General features: G+C 53.4%; 1 protein-coding gene across 5 annotated transcripts in view; it reads right to left on the reverse strand.

The window, feature by feature from the left end:
• Window positions 1-12,214, reverse strand: part of HAUS7 (HAUS augmin like complex subunit 7) — a 23,805-nt gene extending 11,591 nt beyond the window's left edge. The window contains exons 1-4 of one of the 5 annotated variants that reach the window (XR_004622294.1): window positions 11,934-12,211; window positions 10,923-11,038; window positions 6,186-6,253; window positions 3,501-3,562 (exon numbers count right to left, since the gene is read on the reverse strand). Coding sequence is in view for 4 of the 5 variants with exons in the window: in XM_034648845.1 (XP_034504736.1) it covers window positions 3,501-3,562; window positions 6,186-6,253; window positions 10,923-11,038; window positions 11,934-12,050 (363 nt within the window). In the remaining variant the exon portion in view is untranslated. Of the gene's footprint in view, window positions 1-3,500; window positions 3,563-6,185; window positions 6,254-10,922; window positions 11,039-11,933 lie in introns of all 5 variants that reach the window. The other 4 variants (XM_034648846.1, XM_034648845.1, XM_011237082.3 and 1 more) reach the window with 4 other exon arrangements.
• Between the last annotated feature and the right edge of the window lie 4,710 nt (window positions 12,215-16,924).

Raw genomic sequence — 16,924 nt, forward strand, 5'->3', positions numbered from 1 at the left:
ATCCTGAACCTTCTTTATAATTGTGATTTAACTTTGCTTTATGATTGAGTAAAGCTGACACTGTGAGAAGAAAAAAAAAAGGTAAATATTGGGGCACCTGGGTGTCTCAGTTAGGTGTCTGCCTTCAGCTCAGGTAATGGTCCTGGGATCCTGGGATTGAGCTCCGCGTCAGGCTCCCTGCTCAGTGGGGAGCCTGGTTCTCTTTCTCCCCTCAACCGTCCACTTGTGCCTTCTCTCTCTCACTCTCTCAAATAAATAAAATCTTTTTTAAAAAGGTAAATATTATGTTATGTGCATTTTACCACAACGAAAAAAATCTTTAAAGATAAAAAGGAAGGGAGGGGTTAGAGTTCCAGGTAAGACTGAGGGACTAGCTTCCCCTCCCACTGAGTACCCACATCTAAGAGTGGGACAGAATGCATGTGTCAGGTGTCTATAGTCTTGGAAGGGCAAATATCAGCAGGCACACCAGGGAGGCATGCCAGAATCCAAGGTTACCATTGAGACTGGTGGTGATTTACCATGTTATCTCCTCTGGTCTCCCTAGACCTGCACTCAGCCCAGCTCAAACCCAGAAGGGAACATAATGGTACAGACAGAGAGCTCAAGAAAAGGAAACCCCTAACCAGGGAGAGTAGGGGAAATCCCTGGCCTTTTCTCTCTCCCTCTGCTCTGTGACCCCAGGCAATATCATGGCAGGGGTGGCAGCAGCGACAAAGGTGGTTGATAATGGAAAACTGCTCTGGGAGCAGGGAACTTTCCTCTCCATTCAGTGGAGCTATGGGATGGGGGGAGCAAACCCTGTTACTGCTTCTTCCACTCTGTCCTCCCAGCACTGTGGTACAGTCACAGAAGTGGGTGGTTTATGGTTGCAGGACAGCAAAGGATGGCCCTTTCCCCAGGAGCCAGACAGAACCAAAGAGATGACAAGAAGGGAAGATCTAGGGAAAGCAACCCTATATCTGTTTACGAATGCCTGGGTTCACCCCCACTCATGCAGGGGTAGATCTGATCTTGTGAACATACCAAAGAATGATTACAGAGGAGAGACCAACACCCAGGTCCCAGGCTGACCATCGGGTGGCACACATGCAGGACCGGCCCGAATAGCAGCACAAAGGCTGCAGAAACCAAGCTGACACTGGCTGGAACCACAGGCCAGAGAAGGAGGCAGAACATGCAGCTTAAACCTAACCAGGTCAAGTCCCTGCTAAAACACAAATACCAACATTCTCCATCAAAGGCCCAAAGACAAAGTAATAGTCAAGAATGTCCAGGACATAATCCGAAATTATTTGGCACATGAAGAAAACCGTGAAAATCTCAACTTGCATGAGAAAAGACAATCAACAGACACCAGTCATGAGATGGTACAGATGTTGGAATTACTTGGCAAATTTAAAGCAGTCATTATAAAAATGTTAAATAAGGAATCATGAACACTCTTGAAACAAAAGTTAAATAGAAAACATCAGCAAAGAAACAATTTTTTTTTAAACAGGAAATATCTTTTTAGAGCTAGAATATAGAATAACTGAAATAAAAAACTCACTTACGGCCCAAACAGCAGAATGGAGGGGACAGAGGAAAGAGTCAGTGAACTTGAAAACAGATTAACAGAAACTATCCATTGTGAGCAACAGCAAGGGAAAAAACTTTGAAAAAAATTAAGAGCCTCATGGACCTGTGGTACAATAATAAAAGGTCTAACACGTGTGTCATCGGAGTCCCAAAAGGAGGGGAGAAAAATGTGTGGGCTGAAAAAAACATTTGAAGGGATAATGGCTGAAAATTTCCCAAATTTAGAACAAGACACAAACTTACAGATTTGAGAAGCTAAGTGAATCCGAACAGGACAAACCTAAAGAAATATTCCCACAAACACATAATCAAACTGCTGAAAACAAATGACAAAGAAAAAAGTTTTAAAGCAGTAGAAAAACAATGCATGACCCGTAGGGGAAAAATTACTCAAAAGACTGCAGATTTCTCACTGGAACCTATGAAGAAAGAAGAACTGCCAACCCAGAATTCTGTATCCAGTAAAACTATCCACCAATAATGAAGGGGAACTGGACACACTCAAATAAGTGAACTCTAAAAGAATTTGGACCCAGCAGACCACTTCTAAAAGAATTGCTAAAGGTCGTCCTTCAGAAAGAAGTGAAATGATACCAGACACTTGGAACATCACAAATAAAGGAAGAACAAAGGACAAAACCACATAATCAACTGAGTAGAAGCAGAGAAAGCATTTACAAAATTCAACACCCTTTCATGACAAAAACACTTAACAAATAGGAATAGAAGGGAGCACCCTCAACCTGATAAAGGGCATCTATAAAAAATTCAGTTAACAATGTACTCAGTGGTGAAGATCAAATGCTTTCCTCCTAAAATCAGGAATAAGGCAAGGATGCCCACTCTTGCCACTTCTATTCAACACTATACTGGAGGTGTTACCAGAGCAATTAGGCAAGAAAAATAAATTAAAAACATGCAAATGGAAAAGGTAGACATAAAACTATCTCTATTTGCAGATGACACAACCTTATATATAGAAAGTCCTAAGGAATCCACTAAAAAATCATTAGAACTAGTAAGCAAGTTTAGCAATCTGACAGGATACAAGAGCAATATGCAGAAGTTAATTGTATTTCCACACGCTAGCAGTGAGTAATACAAAAATGAAATTAAGAAAACAATTCCAGGGGGAGTGGTAAGATGGCAGAGGAGTAGGGCGACCCTAACCCTGCCTCCTCACTGGAACACAGCTAGATAAAGACTGGATCATTCTGAACACCCACGAAAACGATCAGAAGTCTTGGAGAACATCTTGTACATCTATATAAACCAGAAAAATGAACTACGGAAGCTTCTCATAACAAGCAGCATTATTTATAATAGCCAAAATGTAAAAATAATTATTTCAAAAGCTTGACAAGATTTTAAAGGCAGGGGTAGGGTTTCTTTGACTGATGTGGGCATGGAATTAGTGCCACCTCTGTATAGAAAGCTGCAGGGGGCAGCTAGTCAGGGAGAGTGCATGGGCTTGGGACCAGGGGCCTGGCTTTGAGACCGGGCTCTGTCACTGGGTGACCTAGAGCAAGTTGTTTGACACCTCCCCTGTGAAATGGGACTAGGACAAGTAAGTGCTGCCACAGGTGAGTGTGACAACTACTGGCATATAAAGTACTTACCACAGTGTCAATGGGTATGAAGTCTTCAACCGAGGACAGGATGTGCTCTGTCCTTTCGGTCACCATAACCAGAGCTCTGCCTCCAGCCTCCTCAGTTGTGTTCCCCATCTTGGCCCTAGGGATGGCTGGAGTCTACGCAAGGGCATCCTATAGATTCCTGCCCCAGGGGGCTTAGGAGCAGTGGCTGGGGATGCTGGCTCCCGAGCCTGAGGAGCAAAGGCCTGAGCGAAGAACCCCTCCCACCCCTAACGCAGCCTCACCGAGGCCCCCGGCCTGTGGGGACAGAGAGGACCCTCTTACCTTCAGGAGCTCCTGATCATCCAGCCCACACAGCATCAGCTCCTGGCCTAGTTTCACCATCTCTGTTGGAACACAAGAGTCCTATTACTGCAGATGCCCACCCAAACAGGAGAGGGCACCGTGCACCCAGGGGTGCACAAAAGTGCAGAGTGCCAAGCACTGCTCTGAGGAGAGTGCTTCTGCTCTGGCATTGGCAGGCCAGTGCCCAAGAGGCCAGGCTGGGTCCAGAAGGCCCGGGTGGACAAGGAGGCAGGGGGACAACATGCCCAGGACTGCCTCTTGCCGTGTGACTTGCACCTCTCTGGGCATCAGTTTCCTGGACTGAAATAGGGGGTCACATCTGATGTTCTTCCATATAAGAAACTCTGGCTTCTAACAGAAGCCAACCAGGCACCTGAGGAGCTGAGAGAGGTCAGGGAACCTTCTAAAGTTGCTGTATGCCACCCTTTCAGAGAACTTGCCAGGCCAAAGCAAAAGGAACCATGGCTCACATGTGTCAATTTCCTATAGGCCTTTATCAACATTATCTTTCACCTTGCTGGCAACTCTTTGAGGGGGGCTGCAGCTCCATTTTACAGATTGGAAAACTGAGTGACTGCATGCGTAGGGACTGCCCAGCCACATCTGAGTAACCATCTGATGGACAGAGAAAGGCTAGGACTTGGAGCTAGAAAGCCTGAGGCCAATGCCAGCTCTGCATCCCCGACCTAGCCGTGTGGCAATGTCTTTACTCCTTCATAGGCAAGGCCCGTCTCCTACCCCCACATGCTCAGTAGTAGAACAGGCGTAACTCCGGCATCTGCTTTGGAAGCTTTGGTGCAAGAAGCACGTAGAACACCGATGCGAAAGCATTAGTAACCCTGCAAACACTGTAGGAATACCAGTTCTACTCCCAAGTATGCCCACTACCCACAACCCTCAACCCCAAATCCTTGCGTCCTCCATGGTTCATCTCCTGCTTCGCCCATACACAAGTCTTGGTGAGTCTGGACGACCCTCTCTTCACAATAAATCCAGGATCTGGCCAACACTCCACTTCCACTGCCCCCCTCCCATCTCTTGCCTGCATCACTGCGAGAGCCTTCCAGTGGTCTCCCTGCCTCTGCCCAGGCCTCCTGTTCTCAGCTCAGTGGCCTTAGGGACACTGTTAAACCCGAAGTCAGGCCACAGCTTTCCTCAGAATAAAAGCTGTCCTTCCATGGCCTAATCTGGCCTGCCCTGTTGCCTCTCTGCCCTCACCACTCTCCCCTTGCTTTCCACTCTGCACCAGCCACCCGGGCCTCCTTGGTACTCCTCACAGCTGCAAGGCACATGCAAGACTACCTCAGGCCCTTTGCACTTGCTGTTCCTTTGCCCTGAACACTACTCTTCCTGATATCTGCCTGGCTCGCTTCCTCCCTTCCTGTAAGTCTGTGTTTAAAAGAGAGGCTTTCCCCAATGATCTTAGATCAACAGTACCACCCTTTTCCCAACCCACCCATGCACCACTTTGCCCTTGCCTGGCTCGTTTATGGCTCTTCTCACCATCCAATACAGAATTTTGCTGCCTTCATTTATCACCTGTCTCTCTCAGCTGGCACATGAGTGCCATGTAAACAGCACAATTCACTGCTGCACCACCAGCACCCAAAATGATGCCAGGTGCATAGGAGACACTCCACAAATACTGCTCAAATGAATTCAGGAATTCTCCTAATCCTCTTTGGAGGATTATACCCTTTGACAAGCACTCATGTCTACCACCTGCTCTGACACTCAGCACACTCCCATGAGGTGGGCAAGGCTGAGGTTATCACCCCCGCTTTACGGAAAAAGAAACTAAGGCTGGGAATGGCAAGGTCAAGGCTTTGACTGGGCGGAGGGCGGGGTTGGCATCTGTGTGCCGGTATGTGTTAAAGAATTCAGATGCAGTCTGATGGCCAGGTTCACCTGGCCTTGACATGGTCCCATCAGTAGGAAAGTGCCAGACATAACACACTGGGGAGAGGGGGAGTACTTCTGTGCAGCCCAGGCCGGCCCGCAGGCCAGTCCTGCAGGCTCCAAAACACAACATCCTGTTCTTCCGGCCCATTTCAGCCTTGGGGGAAGTGTCCCTGGATAATTAATTTGGCAGTGAGAGCTGGAGCCTGAACTGGGGCTCCGGGGTTCAGGTCACCCACCCTGGAGTAGCTGAACCAAATGCAGGCCCACAGAAAATATGACTTTTAGAGACACCATCATGAGGACTGTAATTTACTCCCCTTTACCTAATGTTCATTACCAGATTAAGGACAGTTTCTGCCAACAAAGGATCGGAAAGAAGCCATTACAAGATATGCCCCTAGGGAGAGCTGCCCAGCGCGCACACAGCAGGAAGATGGGGACAGGACCGCATGAAGCATTGGCAAGAACCAGTCTCTGCCTCCAGTGCCTTGGTGGATGGGCTAGACAGGGTGACACGTTCTGGTGTCATTCGCATGCCCCTATGAGAGGAACCATCCCCCCTGGCCATGCATGGTGTGGAAGTGTATGGAGGCGTGTGCCCTGATTCTAGAAGGCTCTGGCAAGACCTCCAGAGTATGCACCAGCCAGAGGTAAACACCATCCAATGGAAAATTCAGTACCACTTGCTAAGGAGGCCACGCACCAGCTCAGAATTGTCCAGAGTCCACCACCCAACTCCAAACTCCCATAACACAGACCCACCTTGGATCTTCACCTCAACTGGGGCCCCCTTTAGCGAGCTGAACTTGTCCTGCCACGAGGGACAGACCCTGCAGGGAAAGAGCAAAACTGGTTAGTCCTGAGCAGGCAGCAGAGGCCCCCTGATAACCCCTCCTTACACATGCTCTAAAAAAGTGAATTACTTGTATATGTGCTAAATACCACTGAAGTGTTCACTTCAAGATGGATAATTTTACGTGATGTGAATTTCAACTACATAAATTATCAGGGAAAAAAACGCAAAGTATTTCTGAAAGCATACCTCAGAAATGTGAATCTGAATACTGAAATTTAAATTCTCACAATAGGACGCCTGGGTGGTTCACTCGGTTAAGCGGTTAAGCGGCTGCCTTCAGCTCGGTTAAGCGGCTGCCTTCAGCTCGGTTAAGCGGCTGCCTTCAGCTCGGGTCACAATCCTGGGGTCCTGGGATCCAGTCGTCCCCCCCCCACCGTGGGCAGGCTCCCTGCTCAGCAGGGAGTCTGTTTCTCCCTCTCCCTCTGCCCCTCCCCCTGCTCGTGTTCTCTCTCGAGCACACACACTCTCTCCCTCTCAAAAAAATAAATACATAAAACATTTAAAATCTCACAATAAAAAACCAAAATGACTGCCCGAGAGGGAAACCCTGAATTCCTCAGAGCTCTAAGCTCTTTCTCAGAAGGAACCACGGCGCTGGCTTTTCTTTCAACCATGGTGCAAGTCTGTTTGAAGGATGTCCACCAAGGCCCTTCCTGCTCTGGCACCCTTGCAGGCCCTGCCTGGGTGTCCTCTCACACCTCTCTGCACACATGTGTATCTGTTCCTCTTAGCCTGGAGTACTTTCTTCCCACCTAGCCCAAGCACACTGGCTCTGACTCATCCTGAGAAGCCCATGGCTGACATCGTTTCCCCAGGGAAGCTGGGGAAGGGCCAGGCATGTCCACAGACACTCTGGCATCCCTCTGTCACAGCAGGACCTGGGCACTGTCCTCCCACTGGGCTCTTACCTCCCAGACTGCAGGCTCACTGAGGCCAGGAGATAACCTTCCATTCTATACTTTTGGGGTCTAATGCCATGGCAGCCAGCACAAAAAAGGCAGCCAGTGTGTATTAACAAATATATGACCATGGCCTCTCGCCATGGAATAATCTGCCATTAGTAAATGTCCATGCTTAGCTCTTTCAAAAGAAGGACATTTTCTCTTTTTAGAAAAGCTTAAATCATCGTGAGATTATCCTACTCCAGGTCACAGCTTTAAACCATTTGGGGGCTCCTAGTATGAGAGGCTCTGGGATCACAGTTCTAGCCTCTTGGATTGGGAGACAGCAATCCCAGCTGTTCCTCTAGGTCTAGCGGAACCCCAGCCTTGACAATATCAGATAGATAAATGGGACAGTGGCCACTCATAAGCATCTTGCCTTAAGACAGCGAGCTAATGGGCAAAACCGTTTCCAGACACAGACCACATTCAAAGGCAGTAAGGGCTACAATACCCTGACAGGCCCCCCCAGGAGGTCTGCACCATGAACAGGGGTCAGTCTGAGCACTACACCCCCAGACGTGAGCTCCAGCCCTAGCATAGCACCAAGGCCGTGGGAGTATCACTCCAGCTGCCGAGACTGCCGCCTGCTTGCCAGAGAGCCTCGGAAGCTGGCTGCCAGGGCAGGCCCTCCCTACAGAAAGATAAAGAGGCTCTTTCCACAGGACAGTGAGGGCCAGGACTCTAGTCGGCCATCATGGTGTGGAGGCCCGCCAGCCCTAGGGGCCTGCTGACTTAGCATGGTAGAAAAGGGCACAGTATCTGGTCCATGGAGAGGGCTCACTTCTCCTTCCCCAGGACCATGTCTCCAAATGAAAGTCTGCCTCCCAGGCCACACCTGCCTTCACTGTACTGGGGGCTGGGAGCTGGCAGTGGCCACCGTGGACCTGAGGTCCCGGGCTCCACACTGCAGGACTACAGCATAGAGGGGGCCTCCGCTGCACTGCCCGTCTTCATGACTCATGAAGGCAACCAGCTCTTCTGCCAAAGAGGGATGGCGCAGAAGGGGCAGAAGGAGCGCCTACCAGGTGAAATGCTAGGAGGCTGGGCCCTGGGCCTGGTTGCTGGGCAACATTCCCACTTATAAGGCACCGAGGAGTGGACAGCACTCAGCAATCCATCACGCTGGACCACAGCAAACCACTTCAACACACTAGAGAACAAAATCCACAAAAGCCTAAGTGGCCTCACTCAGAAAGGGGTTTCATTAAAGTTGATCTTCCTGAGGCAGCAGGGAGCAGGGCAGAAACTAAAGGCACTCAAGGCCTTGAGAGCACGTATAGTTCTTCAGGAGTCAAGGAAACCCAGATGCCTTGAATTCAGCAACCCAGGGCGCCCTGCAGCTCTGCCCTGCCCCCACACCAAGGGCCAGCTGGGCACATGGCCCACCCAGAGCCAGCATGCTGAGCCCCAAGGCCAACACTGGGTGCAGCTTCCAGGTTCCACCCAGAGCGGGGTGGACAAGGTGGCCCTAACTGAGGGCTAAAGTGGTAAAGCCAATATGAAACGTGGGAGAAGCTAAACTCTATCCAATCCTCTTTTAGGGACCTTAGGCCTATGGCCTTTTGCCAGCTTGGGATCGTAAGAAGAAACTGTACGTTCCCTGTCTACTCTTTCAAAGAATTCAGCTGCTTGTATTTATAAAATACTAAAAACATTTGAGGAATGTACCCACAGACTCCCAACCATCCCTCCCACCCAGCAGGGTGACCCAGTCCCCAGCATCAGCCTAAGCCAGGCAAATCTGGGCTCCCTCCCATGAAAGCCTCTCCAAGACATGGCTGTGCCCCCCTCCTCCTGGGGGAACACTCGAGACCCCTGCACTAGCCCAGGCCATCCCCACTACTGCCTCTCCTCCCAGACTCCTGGACCATGCACTGGTCCTTCCAGGGCTGGCAGTGGCCGTCTGTCGTTCCAAGCCAGGCTCTTGCCATCTTTTCCTGGGGCTGTTCCAACAGTCTCCACATCGGTCTCCCTGCCTCCACCATCTCCCCTCCAAATCCATCCACCACAGAACCCCTCAGTCGCCCTTGCTTCCCTGGTCCCGTGCTTGCCCTGCCTAGAGCATGAAGTGGAAAGCCCTTCACATGGCTTGCAAGGCTCTGCATGAGCTGCCCCAAGCTGCTGTTCGGGCCACTGCTGCCCAGCTCTCCCTCCCACACCTCGATTCCTCACTCCTGTTGAAATGAGCACCCACCATTACCCGTCCCCTCCCAGTTCAAGTGCCACCTCCTTGCGCCAACATCCACAACACTCAGACTACAAAGGTATGCCCAATGCTGGGATTCATGCCTGGGCCTTTTGCAGCTGCTAGAGCCCCTGCTCCTTGAGGACACCCATCCATGCCTGAGGCACCTGGAATAATACATGGGTGTGCATGCGTCCATACACCTGCTTATCAGCCAACAGCCTAGAGCACATTTCAAGTATGTCCAACACTGTGCTGCAGCCTGGGGCTGACGCATGAGTCCTGCCTGGTACCTGCCCTCTAGCAGCTCCCAGTGCTTTGGAGAGCCAGACAGGACAGCAGGCCAAAGAGAACCAATGGGCTGAGGGCTCAGGGAGGGGTGTGGTCAAAAGGTTGTGGGTATCCGAGGGGAAAAAGGGATATGTTTTGCTCTGGGAGCTGGAGACCTTTAAAAAGAAGTTGGGACCTGTGAGCTGGGTCTTTGAAAGTTATGCAGAGACCTGAGGGTATTTCCAGGAGGGAGAGCAAAAGGGTACAAGAATGCTCTGAGCAGAGGCCTGGGGTGGGGCCTGCGGGAGGGCCTGGAGGACAGCAAGACAGGCTGCTGGAAATGCAGAGGCTCAAGCATGAAAATGCCTCCCCTTCCTCCCAGCCATTTGTAAGACACCCAGCCCAGGGCCAAGCCTACTGACGTCCTATGGCCTGGCAGGTACGCCAGCTGGGTGCAGGCTGTACCCTCACTGCTCCACCACAAGCCTCCCGCCCAGGCAGCTTCCTGAGCTGTGAGGGCAGAGAGGCAAGGCTGAAGAGGAACAGGGGCAGACCTAGCCTCCTGAGAGACTCCTGTACCAACCGACCATGGCCACTCCAGAGAGGGTCCTGGAGGTCATGCCCAACAACACAGGAGCCTGTGTTCCATGAGAGGCTTGGTCAAGCCTTCCTTTCCCTCTGTAGCCTTCAGACAGTTGCTCAGCTCATGGGCTACTACTGCTCGCAAGGAACATTCCTTGGGACTTTCTGGATCTTTACCCTTGCCATTTGGGTAGGCTTTGTTTCCCTTGCACAGAGCCAGGCACACCCACCAGGACACTCCTTGACCTGAAGGACTGAGAAACTGGGTCTCAGTCCTGCTTGTCACTCCTCAATGGCAAGACGCAAGACAGTTCACAAGTCCAGTCTGAGAACGAAAGGATCGAGGCCCCTGCCAGCTCTGAAACTAGTAAAGCAAGGAGAACCCTCAGAAGCCCAGCTCAGCACTTTAGCAAGGTGGCAAACAGACCAGCTAAAGCACTGGCTTGGGGGGTGGGGGCAGCACTTTCAAGGCAACTGTGAGGATGGTTTCCGTGGCTGGCACTTCTGACCCAAACAGCTGTTCTCATGGTGACCTGGAGTAGGGTATGGAGCCTTCTGGGAGTCCCACTACTTATAAAAATATCAAACACCCATCTTTCTCAGGTGGGTTGAGTGGTGCCTGGTGTATCCCAGGGGAGGGGAGGAAGAAACAAAGATGTTACCGAACACACATCCACTCCAGGATTTCCAAGCGGTACTTCGAGGGACTACACAGCAGTTCCTGAATGGTCTTAGGTTCTGTGATATAAAGACCCTCAAGGACTGGGCAGTTGAGATCCTAATCAAGGAAAGGAAAACCAGGAAGCTTTAGAAAGCGAGTATGACTTAAAGGTTGAAATGCTCCTTCCTTCACACAACTTTACTACCCCCTCAAGCCCACACCAGGCTTGTTAGCACACGTAGGCTCCCCAAGCCCCACCGCCTGCTGGCAGCGCTCTCCCTCCATCTTGTCCAGAGTTAAATTCTCCTTATTCTCAGCCCACATCCCCAGTGGCCTGTCACCCCACCTCCTTTAAGTACGCCCGTTCTAGGCTCTTATAGCAGTTTAACCTAGTAGCAACTAGAGGCTCTGGCAAGACTCCGAGATTCTGATCCAGGCTCCCAGCTATGGGACCACAGGGAAAGGCCAGGGAGAAGGCAGACTGCACCTATCCGGAGTGCGGGGGAGGGGGAGGGGGGAAGGGGAGAAGGGGATGGGGGACAGACAAAGGGGTGAGGCAGAGCAGCGGCGGTGCGGTGCGGTGCGGCACCTGGGATGGCTATCTGACCTCGTGGGGCGGGTTTCCTCACTACTGCCACCACGGGCATCTCGCGCTGACTCAACAGGGTGGCACGGACACTGCCTGTCTCCCCCTAAACCCCGCAAGCTCCCCGAGGCCAGGGCCCGTGCCCTCCCCGTGTCTGCATGTGCTTCGTGAGCCCGGCAAGGTCCCGCAGAATTCCTGCAACGTAAGTTAAGGTGCAGCACGCGCGTGGCGCCGGCCCGAACTAGCAGGCACGGACCACGGAGACAGCAAGCACAAAGGCCCAAGGCCGCCCAAATAGCAGAGACTTGGACACAGGCCGCGGCCGGGAACTGATAGACAGGGGCCGCTGCCGACTTCCGCAGTAGGCCCTGCCCGCCCCGCCGCCCGGCCCCCGCTGCCCCGGGTGGCTTCCTGGGTCCGCGGCACCTTTAGCTTCGCGAACACCTCCACGGCCGCCTGGAGCACGCCCTCGTCGCCCTCGTCGCCCTCGTCGCCCTCGTCCTTGTAGCCGCCGCCACCAACTCCGACACCTAGCCCAGCCATGTTCCGCGCTCTGAGCCGCGTCACGCCCCCACCTCAGGTTCACTGGCCGGCCAGGCTGCCAATCACACGCAAAGCCCCGCGCCCTTCCCGCCCTCCTGCCCGCGCCAGCCCGCCCACACTTTCCACCCCAGGAGGCCGGCCTCGGGGAAGGGACGGGGCCCTCGCTCGCGTCGCCCCTGCGAGCGGCCCGGCCGAGCAGGTGTCGGGGCGAGCCTTCCCCAGGAGAGGGCGCTCCTGCCGCGGTCGGGTTCTCCTCTGGAGGATGTAGAGACGCCTTGCGGATGGGATTTAACTGGGACTTGAGCGTCCTGGCTCCTGTGCGGGACTCTACCTCCCGTTTCCTACATTCACAGCTGTAGTTAGAGGGAAGTTTCTTGTGTTCCAATCTAGCCCCACTACTCACTCGCTGGGTGACTTTGGGCAGGTTACCTAACCTCTCTGTGCCTCCTTGCCCTCACCTAATGGGGAATGAATGAGAGCACTTACCTCATTGGGTTGCTATGAAGATGGAACGAGGTAATAATTCCTATGACAATGCCTGGCACGTACAAAGCACTATGTAGATGTTCACTATTATTATGCCGGACCCTGCTACTTCCCCCTCCTCCTCCCCAACTCTGTCTTTCATCTTCCTGAAAGGTTCTGTGGCTCCTTCCCACCCTGTCCACTTACAAATTTCTTTGCATCTCTCACAGCCCTCAAACTCAATGAGTCTGGCATGAAATCTGACAACCCATCTGCCTCCAGACTTCCAGCGCCCCCATCCCTAGGACCTGCTGATCTGAGGAGGCAGGAAGGAGCTGAAGGGTGGTTGGTGCCCAGGGAGTTGGGAGCCAGTGGCAGGCAGCTGCTGCCAGCTCAGTCCCCTCGGGAGTCTCTCCCTCCTCTGTGCCCTGCCCTGCCACCTCCTGGAAAGAGGGATCAAGAGGCAAATCTAGAGACAGGAAAACCCAGGGACCTGGCAAGACGCAAATGCAGTCATCTGAGTGACAGGAAAGGGCTCTCAGCTCTATTCCAGGATGAGGGGGTATGCAGGAGTCTGGGTTAACAGAAAAACACCCGAGCCTGGCCTTGTGGGGCAGGACCTGATTCCCTACTGAATGCTTTGTAATTCTGAGCTATTCTGAGGACATGGAGCCTTGGAAGTGAGCTGAAGGGACATGCAAAGCACCATAAGGCCCCTTCCCCTGTCCAGCATGGCTGCTGCCTCGGGCCCTTCTGGCAGCTGAAGGCTGTAGGGGTTTTGGGCTGTTTTTTTTTAATCTTTTTTTTTCTCTTTTTGTTTTTGTTTTTCTTTCTTTCTTTTTAAAAAATTTCATTTCAATCACAGCCCCAGCTCAGACATTCAAATTCTTGTGGCTTTTTCTGTGGATCTTTCCTAGGACTGGGGAATTTGGCGGGAGAAACCACAGCAGTGTGGTGGCCTCCCCCACCCTCCCCATATCCTCTGCTCCTAAGGATCAGGAAGAAACAAGCCCCTGTGTATTCTGGAAGAAAATTCCCCTTCTCCACCCAACCTAATGGAGCCAGTACTCTAAGCAGCCCTTCCCCAACTCAGCAGCTCTGTCTATGGCATGGGGTGGGACGTGGAGGGATTGGCAGGGCCTCGAAGGGAGAGAACCATCTTGAGAGGTCATGGGATCCATCGTCCTGTGTGGAGGACGTGCTGGCCAGCCCTCAGCTCATAGAGATGGCTGCCGAAGACCTGTGCACACCACCACTCAATCATGGTGCCTCCCAAGTATCTTCCACTGGAAAGGCTAGAGGCTGGGTTGGGAACATAGACTGCTGGGCCTCTCACGGAGGGGGGAAAGATGGGGCCTGCTGATAGAAGCTTCTGGAAACTTGAACTCAAGCTCAACACAAGGAAGCACCTCTCCCAGAGGACACTGCCTAAATACCGGCTGGCTGCCTGGAAAGGGACAGCACTCCCTGTCTTGGGAGGTGTGTAAGTCCAGGGAGGTGGGTAGGGATGTGAAAGTGGGGATAACTACAGTGAGGAAGGAGAGGACAGCTCTCTAAGAGGCATTTCTGCCCAAAGCCCCTGGGTTCTGTGAAGGAGGTTTGGGTGGGTGAAGGAACAAAAATGAAGCTGAAGGACCCATCCACCTAGGAGGGGATTTAGTAGGGATAGGGGGTCAGTGGAGAGTGTGGATCCCTGGGCAGATGGAGGCACTTCATGGAACAAGAGCCAACCTCCTGATCATGGGGGAAAGTTGGCCATGGGTCCCAGCAAGGCCTCAGCCATGTGTCAGTACTTGGAAAACAGGTTGGAAAATGAGGCCAATTGACCAGCACTGGCCCCACTGTGCCAGGGATGGGCTGGCAGGCAGTGGAGGCCAAGGCAGCCAGCCACGTGAGGCACCTCACTTTGTGCAGTGGGCACAGAAATGGACAGCCAACCGATGCCTTCACCCAATGGCCTCCCGGTCCTGGAGCAGCAGCTGTTGGTGGGAGCTGTGCGGGGCATCAGGCAAGAGGAAGGTCTCTGAGAGCATCTCCACTGCAATGTTCAGGCTGTCTTTAGCAACAGATCCCCAGGTTCAGGGAGAATCTTAACCAGTCCCCCCCTCCCCCCCCCCCCCACAGACATTGCCAATCAAAGGAAGCTGGAGTTCAAGGGTTTACTCTCTCCATCAAGGAAGAGAAAGCAGACTGGCTTCTGCTGCATCTGAAAGGAGCTGAAGACCTTGTTCCCCATAAACTCCTGCCCCTGAAAGAGGGGAACCTTCAAGGGACAGAGGCTCCCTCCAACTCCCACTCTCCTCAGCCCCAAGGTTCCCCAGTAAGAAGAGGAGATGAAGGGACTCCTCACCACATGCCCTGGTGAGCACCAAATGCAGGCTCTTGAAGAAAAGGCAAGTGGTGAGTGTGTGTGACTTTTCAGAGGAAGAATTTAGCTATGGAACAAGAAGCTTCTCAAGTCCATGGGAGAAGTAAGTGGCAGTTCCTGACACAGGACTGGGGGAGAAATGAGACATGGTAATGAGGTCAGGCTGAGGATGGTCTGAGGCCAAGACTCTCCACGGGAGAGGTAAAGGCTGCCACTTGTGCCCCTCCCTCTCCCCCCTCCTCCTTCCCTGACTTCTCTCTTCTGCCCCTGACGGAGCTACAGTGCTGAGCTGTTGGTCGCCAGCCACCCTGATGCCCCCGTCTCGCAGCCAGCCTACAGCATCTGTGCCAGCCAGGAGCCCACTCAAAACCTGCCATCTTCACACAGATGAGAGGAAGAGTGGGAACCGGGAAGTAAGTGGTTTGGTATGTGGGACCCCAAACTTCCCCATGCGCAATGACACTTAAAGGGTCCCCGGAACAAGTGATTTTGACATCTCTTCAGGTAGCTGTTACTCACCCAACTCAAGGCCCTGGCAACTGGTCTGGCCAAGCACACACTCGTGGAGTCTCATAAATCCAGGGCCTGACAGATGTGAGCCTGCCACGAGCATAGGCTTGGGGGAGTCTAGTGGGCTACCATCCAAGTACCAGATGGATGAGACTATCAATCTAGGAGCTGACTGATGACAACCAATTCAGCTGTCCTTCTAGACCTCTGTGTGGACACCGGGAGTCTACCAGCACATGAGGATGGAGAGGCTGTCCTGGGACCTTGGCCTTCTCTTCCTGTCACTTCTGGTCCTTGTGCTAGGGCAGGAACCATGGCAACCTAAGGCAGGGACAGCTGGCTCTCTGCCCACCGGAAACCTAAGGAAACCTTGGCCTGCCCTGGGCCTCCTGCTTCAGGGCCCTAGCCTCACCTCCTCCTGCTGAGGGGCCCTTGGAGCCAAGGGGACACCAGCACCTGCTAGGCCACAATCTCCTGCAAGGGCACATTTCACATGCCTAGGACCCAGATCAGATCTCAGACTATTCCTAGGGTCTGAGAGGGTCTGTGAAGTCCATCCACCCAGCAGGCATTTGTAAGGGTGTGGACAGAGCCAGGCTGCAGGTCAGGGGGTGGACCCATGAGTCTGCTCCTAGCCCCCACGGATCCAGGGGTGAGAATGAACACGGGGCTGGAGGGGCCCCAGCAGACATGGTCAGGGTCTTCACTTGCCTTCTTGACCCAGGCTCCAAAAATGGGGTGAGGAGGGGTACAGGCTGGGCCTCTGGAGGCCTTTGGGATCCCATCTCAAGCCCTCATGCTCCTCTTCTGCAGGGGCCCAGGCTGTGATGCGCTCTGCAGGGTAAGGGGTGGGGGCGGCTGCGCTGGCTGCGCTGGCAGTGGAGTGCACGGCGGGGGGCAGGGGCAGGAGCAGGCGGGGAGGGGGCGGCGGCACGTGTGCCGTGTGCCGGGGCTCAGGCGCCCGGGGCAGCAGAAGAGGAAATGGCTGGCGGGATGGCCCCCTCCGCAGGGAGACACTCGGGTCTAGACGGCTTGGCAAAGCCTGCAGGGCTGAGTCACATGCGTCTGGAGCTGGAGACGCAGGCGCCAGGACTGGAACACGAACGTGCCCACTCCGGAGGGCCAGGCGGGGGCGGGGTCGCTCAACCTCGTCTTCCCAGTGCCCCACCTCCAGCTAGCACCCAGCCTCTGATCCCTGCCTGGGCGCCCCCCCCCCATGCCCATCTGGAGGGGCAGAGCTTAGCTTCCACAGAGAGCTGAGCAGGGCTCAAATTAGTTGTAGGAAGCGACTGAATTTCAGAGGGGGAGGGGAGAGGGGCAAGTGGCCCCCATGTGCCCCCATTCCAATCATGGCCTTTCTCCCTCAACCCAGCCACCTGTGACCTTTGTGCCCCAAAGCCACCCTTGCTGCACTCCACCCCCTCCGGCCCCCACCTTCTACAGGCCCCTCTACCCTGACCACCAGTGCACCTTACTCTCCACCACCCTATCCCCAGCCGTCATTGTCCTGCCTGGGGTTCCGTGTTCCCCT

The sequence above is a fragment of the Ailuropoda melanoleuca genome, chromosome X (genome assembly GCF_002007445.2).
Source record: "Ailuropoda melanoleuca isolate Jingjing chromosome X, ASM200744v2, whole genome shotgun sequence".
In the NCBI taxonomy this organism is placed as follows: domain Eukaryota; kingdom Metazoa; phylum Chordata; class Mammalia; order Carnivora; family Ursidae; genus Ailuropoda; species Ailuropoda melanoleuca.